This window comes from Sorex araneus, chromosome 4 (assembly GCF_027595985.1).
Source record: "Sorex araneus isolate mSorAra2 chromosome 4, mSorAra2.pri, whole genome shotgun sequence".
Taxonomy (NCBI): Eukaryota; Metazoa; Chordata; class Mammalia; order Eulipotyphla; family Soricidae; genus Sorex; species Sorex araneus.
Window position 1 is genome coordinate 43,639,321 of NC_073305.1, and position 8,630 is coordinate 43,647,950.

An 8,630-nucleotide genomic window follows, 5' to 3' on the forward strand; every position below is an offset into this window, starting at 1 on the left:
GGCTGCTGATGCACTCACCCTACAGGTACAGTTGACGTGCTGTCACACCATACCCCTCTTTATCTTTTTAATAGCAATAAGCAGGCTCAAACCCAGGTGTGACCCAAAAGCAAAAAAAAAAAAAAAAAAAAGCAAAGTAAGGATCAGAGAGGTAGTATAGTGGCTAACCCCAGCTACACATGACCAACCCTTTTTCATTCTCCAGCACCACATATGGTCCCCTGAACCTGAGTGTCACTCATGAGCACAGAGCCAGGAGTCAACCCTGAGCACAGCAGGATGTGGCCCAAAAACCAAAAGGCAAAGAAAAAACTGAATTAATGCTGAGGATGTGGCTCAGCAATAGAATACTGGCATTTGTGAGGCTCTGGGTTCAATTCCTAAGTGACGCCCACCCAAAGGAAAAAAAAACATAAAACTATGATATAATTTTTAAACCATTAGATAGGCAAATTTTTTAAAGATGAATAAATTTCAGCAGAAGAGGAAACATTCACTGTTGTCCACCGTAGGAGTGAATATAAACTGATGCGGCTTTTGGGAGGGCTGAATTAATAGCACCCATCAAAAACGGCTTGTCTGTGTTTCACTGGACCCTCCTTCTCAGCCCACTCCCAGAAAGACAGCTGACAAAATGCTTCTGTGTCTTCCCCCATCCGCCCTTGCATGCAGGACTTTGTGCATGCCAGTGCTGACAAGTCAGAAACAGCCTCAAAACAGATGCTACACACATGTCACATCCCCCCAGGAACAATGCACTAATGAAAGCTCCGGAACAGCTCTAGGTACTAAGAGAGGCTTTCAGGCATGTGATTTTTCTAAATGTCAGTTATGAATATGTAGACGTCATTTATTTGTAAAAATCATAAAGTTATTTCATTTAAGGATATTAGCAGAAATTAACTTCTAGAGAGGGGGGCACCACTGGCGTGAGAGGGGGATCTCTTTTTTCTAACTTGATTAAAACACTGTGGTCTACAAATTTGTTCATAATACAGTTATTATGGGCATTCAGTGTTCCAACACCAATCCTACCACCGGTGTGACTTTCTCACCACCATTGTCCCGTTTCCCACACAGTCCTTTGTCCCCATATTTCCACGCAGGCATAAAATAATTTATTGCTTGGGTTTTTTAACGCTTTTTATAATTAAATAGGTAGTGGAATTATTAAAAAAATACATCAGTAAAAGAAAATTTATGAAAATTGTTATATCTCACCAGGGGGACATTAGGTCCTTATCTGAAGGTTTATTAAGCTGTTTGTTGCTAGTTGAACCTTCTGTGCTATTGTTTTTGTTTATTGAGCTTAGTTGGCTTCTATGCTACTTTCCCACCTAATTTGCTGTGCTGCTACTGGGCTGTGAGTATTGTGGAATGAGAGGGGTCGTGCTGCCTTGTTTGTTCTCGCTCCAGAAACTCCAGGATCTATAAAACTGGGCTGTTAAGTTTACGTAGCTGTGGGATGTGGGTGTGACTCTGGGGGTGAGGGGGGGGGGGCGTTCAGTCGGGCAGAGATTTCACTCTCCTCCCAAGAGCATCCCAGAGTTTTCAACTGGAAGAAAGAACAGTGTCCCCATAAATTTGAGCAGCTGGACTTGCTCTCTTCAGAGATTAGTAGAGAAGCTGTGGAGGTGGACTGATGAGTTTAGATGGTGGCAGTTGTCATGGATCTTCATTATATATATTCATTTTATATATGCATTATTATTATATCTTTGTATCTTTTATAATTTATCTTATTATCTTATCTTATATTATACATAATCTTATATTATGTATCTATTTATATATATTTTATCTATTTCTGACTTATTTTAGATCACAAGAATATATTTAGGGTTTTTTTTTAACTTAAAAAATAAAGTACATAAACTTGTAATATTTTGTTTTTGCTTTTTGGGTCATACCCAGCAATGTTCAAGGGTTACTCCTGGCTCTGTACTCAGGAATTACTCATGGCAGTGCTTGGGGGACCACATGGGATGCTGGGGATTGAACCCAGGTCGGCTGTGTGCAAGACCCTACCTGGTGTACTATTGTTCCAGCCCAAACTTGTAATATTTTTGTAAGCAGTATTTTGGTTTTTTTTAGGTCATGAAGAGAGAGAGAGAGAGAGAGAGAGAGAGAGAGCTGTTTCCTAATCACTGTATGTGGGTGCTTCCTACTGCCAGTCCACAGAGCAGGTTTCACCAGATCCTTTACCTGCTCCTGCCTCCTCTACCCATGTGGAAATTGAGGTCCCAGGCCCTTTCTCTGTGCCTTAGCATTAATGATACAGAAAACTCATCAGTATCTACTCTGGGGAGCCACCTGGCATAACTCCAAGACACCGTGCCCTCCCATTAACCCCAATACTCAGGGTCACGCAGGAAAAAATAGAACCAGTTCACATTTGTACAAATTTAATCCCTGCTGCCCTGCTCCCTAATTTCAGAACCCTTCTAGGCCATACCTCCCCTCTCCTGACAACCCAACACTGAGGTACCCCTCACATCATTCCCCGTGGGAAAGCCCATGCAGGGCCAACTCTCCCAGGGACCACTCTTTCTGCTCCTTGACTCTTGTTGGATGAGACTCATGACCTTGGTCAAACCTTGATCTGGTTCCATTAAGCAGGAAAGTGGAGTGGGAAGCTCAGGACCCCATCAGAGGATGCAGCAGCCAGCACAGGAGGAGCCAGGTGGAGGGATGGAGGCCTGAGAGAGCTCTACTGCCTATTTGACTCTTGATCCATTTGCTGTATTCAGTGACACGTGTGTACACATCTGGATTCTGGGTTTTGGAGCAGGCCTTTTCCCAGGACAACACACCAGCCAGGATCCATTTGTCCTCAAGTTCACAAGCCAATGGGCCCCCAGAATCTCCCTGGGTAAAGAGAAATGATGAAGGTTCAGGACCCAGCTGGCAACTAGGGGACCCGGGGATCCAGAATGCCTGCCCTTTGGGTTTTGCTTCAATGACTGTCACTCACTGAGGATCTTACTACCTGGGGTCCTCCTACAGTTGCCAGGGTAGGTTTCCATCCCAGAATATCAGCCAAACTCAAACTAATAGGATGAGGAAGATGATAGCAGAGCATTGCTTGGGGATGGTGGTAGAGGGAGGCCAAGGAAACCCCTTCCCTAGGAAATGCACTCTTTCCCCAGAGTGTCCCGACAGAAGGAGAATTTCCAGAATCTCCCAGAAACTCACAAGGCACAAGTTTTCTCCATAATTGGTGGCACAGACCATGTTCCCCAGAACAAGAGGGACAATTTGGGGTATGATGTGCTCCTTGCGGTAAATCTGGTCACACTTCTTATTGTTCATGATAAACACCTCAGCCGCCTGTAGGTCTGGAGACAGGGTGGAGTTGGCTGTGGAGAAAAGGGTGGAAGCAGGGGTGGGGGATAAGAACCAACTCCTCACACCCCTCACCCCATCCCTCCATTCTTGAGACCTGAAACCTGTAGCCCACTTCATACCCTCCTGCAAGCAGACCTTATTTGGCAAGTCCCTCACCCTTTCCTCTAGAGCACTATTTCAGGATCGCTTCCTCTGGGAACCAAGCACAGACTTGTAATCACTTACAAACTGAGTCTCCCCCCAACCACACCCTATTTCTCTCCAGACTGAGTTTTATCCTGACCCTATCAGGCCCCCACACTCCCTGTACCCTTGTGCAACTCAGTTGCATATTCCTTGCAGATAGGTCATGTATACTGGCAATGCTCAAAGAACTACACAGGATGCCAGGAATCAAACCCAGGTCAGTCTTGTGCAAAGCAGACACCCTAACACACTGTACTATCATTGCAGCCCTGGTCATGTACTTATAATACCAAGAGCTTGGCATGTAGCAGATACTCAAAAAATTTGCCAAGGGAATGAAAAAAATGAGAAAATTCATGGCTACTCCATTCTCAACTTGAGAGGTAACTCATACCTCATCCAGGCATTCATAGGGTTGGGTGTACACAGCAAGTATGATGGTATAAAAATATGACATGGCATGGAGAGTATCATGCTAAATTAAATGAGTCAGAAAGAGAGGGACAGACATAAAATCATTGCACTCTTTTGTGGAATATAAAATAACATAATACGAGATTGACACCCAAGGACAGTAGACACAAAGGCCAGAAATATTGCTCCATAGTTGGAAGCCTGCCTCATGAGCTGGGGAAGAAGGCAGCTGTAATAGAGAAGGGAGCATTAAGTTAATGATGGTTGAAGGAATCATTTGGGATGGGAGATGTGTGCTGAAAGTAGATAAAGGACTAAACATGATAGCCTTTCAGTGTCTATATTGCAAACCATTAAGACCCAAAAGCAGACAGAGTATGGGGGAAACTGTCTGCCATAGAGGCAGGTGGAGGGTAAGAAAGATGGGGATATTGGGGACATTGGTGGTGGAAAATGTGCACTGGTGGAGGGATGGGTGTTCAATCATTATATGATTGAAACTCAAACATGAAATCTTTGTAACTGTTTTTCATGGTGATTATTTTTTTTAAAGTGACATGGTTCCCCGTGTTGAGCAGCCCTAACTCCTCTGTAGAATCAGGATCAGAATTAACCATCACAAGTTTCCTGAAAGGTACCATGAAAGGGGTGCAGAAGGCAAAGCTCTGGAAGAAAGGAGGGTGTTCTCTGTAGCACCACCCTCACTCCCAGCCTATGTCACTCACCTATAAAGCGCTGTTTAACCTGGCCCCAGCCAGTCACCCAGCACTGGGTGCCAACCTTCAGGTTGTAGTTGGGCTCTGGGAGGCAGATGGGCTGCACATACTTGCTAAAGGTGGCAGGAATATAAAGTTGGAGAAGAGCAACATCGCCCATGATGAAGGTCCGGCCCCAGTATTTGGGATGTATAATGATGTCCTTCACAGGGATCAAGAGAGCTGTGCTGACGTTTCTAGGTTTCAGTTTGGAAGTGCCAAGAATTACTGAGTACTTTTTGGTGCTATAAGAAATAGAGATCCACCAAGCAGATGTCAGGTTTCCAAACAATGCCATGTTCCACCTCTCACAATGACCCATCCCTTAGCATAGATCATCCTTGATATGGCCGCTCAGTCCATAACTGCTGCCTTATTTACTGTTCGAGTTGATTCCAATGAGCCTGAACTCTTGTGTGTGCAGGTGTGAATAAGCATACAAGTTCTTATGTGTGAGTGGTTGGGACATGTATGCTGGGTTTTTCCGTTGCCCTGCTTAGGATGTGGTCTCTGCTCCTCGGGACTCCTGTCCAAGGTCAGATTCTGCCCTGCTGGGAGATTCATACACAAGTCATGACAATCCTTGTTGTGTACATCCATTCCCACTCCCATGTTGCTTCACAAAGGGCATGAGGAGGCTAGGCTGGGCCTGATGAAGCCCTGGGTTTCAGCTCAACACACACAATGGGCTAACTCACCCTTGGATGCAGTGGGCTGCGGTCACTACCCATCTGGGGTCAATGAGGGCCCCTCCACACACGTGCTCATTGTTAATCCGGAGGCTCACCTCCCACGGCCAATGGCGGCTTATTTCTGAATCCTCCGACCACCAGGGCTTGCCACAAACTTTGGGAACAAGTGTGACAGGGAGACACAGTGACCACATAGAGCAGAGTAAGAATGACCAAGACCAAGAGACTCTCTAGAGTTCATTTATACAGGGTTATAAACTCAAGGGCTTGTTCCCACTTCAAAGAGGAAGAGACTGGAGGTCTGGAGAGAAGGGTTCATGACCTTCCTGAAAGCATTGAACTAGAAACAAAAGATGACAATGAGAGAGGTTAAAGGCATCCAGAAAGAGACAGACATCCTAGGAAAGAGAAACTGCAACATAGATCAACTGGCACAATGTCAAAACAAAGGGACCAGGGAAATGATACAGGAGTTAAGGTACATGCAGGAAGGCAGCCCTAGTTTAGTGTTCAGGGCCACATGGTCCCCCAAAGCATCACCTGGTATAGCTCTGGAGGCCTTGGCATTAAGCAGGCACTTGGGAGGCAAAAAAAAAAAGTCACAACATTTGTTAAGTTTAAAACTATTTCCAGACTCTTTTTTAAAATGGGGCTGAATAAAAAGAAATAGAGACCTAGAGCACATATTATTTATGTAAGTTAAAAATACCTGCACACTGGGCCAAGACAACTCAACAGGCTGAGCACATGCTTTGCACACATGAAGTCTGGATCCATGGTACCACATGGCTTCCTGAACAGCACCAGTAAAGACCACTAAGCACAGAGCTTGGAGCAGTCCCAAAGCAAAAAATACAGCAGTGATTTTTTTTCAATGCACACAAAACAATAACATATACTTTGATAGGAATACACACAAACAAATACATTTATTGAACATGTAAAACAGGTTGGAAAGGTGAAGTGGAAGAATTAGATGAGTTTAGACAAAGAAAAAGTAACTAAATTGCTCAATATGCATAATGAATCAGAATGCAGTCTTGGCAGGTCCCAAGACAACAGAATCCCAGGAATGGGCAGTCAACCCAAACCTCCACCCCTGAAGTCTGAAGAAAAATTCAGAGAACTGAGAAGAGCGGAGCTCTGCAGACACCAGCAATGGGGCCCAAATGCAGCTCAAGAGTTTAAAGCCCAGAAAGGTTTCTGTGTGAAAAGGGCCTGCATCAGCTCCCCAGACGTGGCCACTGATGGCCTGAAGCCCGGTCTGCATTCAAAGACTGCACTCCTTTAAAGGTCTGTAAGTTCCCCTGGAGAGCGGGACCATTTAAATAAAATTTCCGGGGGCTGGAGTGATAGCACAGCGGGTAGGGCGTTTGCCTTGCACGCGGCCGACCCGGGTTCGATTCCCAGCATCCCATATGGTCCCCTGAGCACCGCCAGGGGTAATTCCTGAGTGCAGAGCCAGGAGTGACCCTTGTGCATCGCCAGGTGTGACCCAAAAAGCAAAAAAAAAAAATAAAATAAAATAAAAAATAAAAAAATAAATAAAATTTCCACTACCCAACATTCAGAAACACGATATGAGCCTCTTTAGAAAACATCCTTCCAGGAATTGAGGGTTTTCTTCTTCCTGGGCTTCCCCTACCCACCTGGTGTGTTGGTGTTCTCTTTGTAACCTGAAAAGAGAAAGGGGGCAGAGGTAAAGCAGAGGTCGTATCAGGATGATAGGGAAGAGGTGCGTCTTTCCTTAGCTCATTCATGGGCTCAATCTTCCCTAATCTCTCACTCCATTCCCCATCCGGCACCTGAGGTAAGAACTGTGGGGAGGAAATGCTTCCCACGGACGGACCCTGTTATTCTCCCGTAAGGAACATGCTCCTTAGCAGGGCAGACAGCAAACACACAGCCACCTGCACAAGACCAGTGCAGGGACCAGGCGACCCGTGAGTACCAGTGCCAGGTGGTCCCTGAAGAGGTGACGGGGCAAAGGGGATTCTGGAAAGAGAGGTGGGTGTGCTAGGTCTCAAAGATGCGAAGACAAGACAGTGCAAAGAAGGGACACTAACATTTCTCAGAAAAGAGCCCCCGCGGGTAAAGGGGTAAGGGCGGTGGGGGCATGAAACGAGGCCAGGAGACCCAGGCATTAATCAGAATTAGCCGCATAAGGAAGGCGGGGTCCCCGTCAGGCCCGCTGGGAAGCGGAGAGACCCAACTGAAACGATCGGGACAGTCCTGTGAAGTCGGGCATGGCCAAGAGATGGGAAGGAGACACGACTAAAGGCAGGCGGGTACCCCAGCAAGCTCTGAGCATCCCGAGGGGCCAGAACTAATGGCCCCCGGGGGCCAGTCACGGCCCGGAATGCAGGACGTGCCGAAGAGCCTCCACCTCACCGGCGCTGAGCTGCAGCAGTCGGAACAGCAGCAGCAACAGAAAACAACCACCTCGGCCCCAAGGTCTCGAGGCTTCTGGCCCTGAGCTGCGCAGGGACAGCGACGAGGCCATGAGCCACGAGGTGCCACCTAGAGGCTGTAGAAACGGCCCCGCAAGAAGCCGGGTCGCCGGGCGCCCCTCCTCCCCCTCCCACAGGCGGAAGGGCCCCTCTAGCACGCAGCGCCTCCTCTCGGATGCCTGAAGGGCGCCTCTAGCACGCAGCGCCTCGTCTCGGATGCCGGCAGACACATCCCCCGCCCCCACCCCTACCCCACTCCCACCCCATCCTTCCACCCAAAGTGGTCCTCCAGAACCCCTCCAACTCTGAACCCCAGACAAGCGAGAGTGTCCCTGGAACCCCAAACGTATTAACCCACACACTCCTCAGCACTTTGGTCGCCCATGTCCCACACTCCCAATTTGTCATCTTTCTCTTGAAGATGACCCCAGGGTCTCCGCAGTCACCTCTGAAGTGGTGGCCAACGCTATAAAAGGTTCGAGTTGAGGACTGTGGCCTCAGACTCCGCATGAGAAGGGGATAGTTGGATACCAGACCTGTGACGGTACTATTCCTGATGGCTCGGCCTCTGACCCCATCCTGGCTTTACCTGGTTGGCTTTTGGAGGATTTCACTGTGGAGATGGATTTGAGACTGGGAAAGATGGAGAAAGCACAAGGACAGAGCAGTAACAGTCCATGAATCAGGGAGGACATCTTTGAGACCATGACCAAAATTCCACTGATGAATGAGTCTTGAAAGGCCCCCGAACTGGCACAGGTCAGCCTGGCATGGTCTTTGATGAT

The 8,630-nt window shown here is 47.3% G+C and overlaps 1 protein-coding gene across 1 annotated transcript; it reads right to left on the reverse strand.

The window, feature by feature from the left end:
* Window positions 1-2,637: 2,637 nt before the first annotated feature.
* On the reverse strand, window positions 2,638-7,898 carry PRSS50 (serine protease 50). Its single transcript, XM_055135161.1, has 6 exons — window positions 7,787-7,898; window positions 7,045-7,071; window positions 5,402-5,549; window positions 4,674-4,948; window positions 3,196-3,359; window positions 2,638-2,868 (listed from the first exon to the last, which is right to left on the reverse strand). Exons 1-6 carry the CDS (start codon window positions 7,896-7,898, stop codon window positions 2,638-2,640), a joined length of 957 nt encoding a protein of 318 aa, XP_054991136.1.
* Window positions 7,899-8,630: the final 732 nt, after the last annotated feature.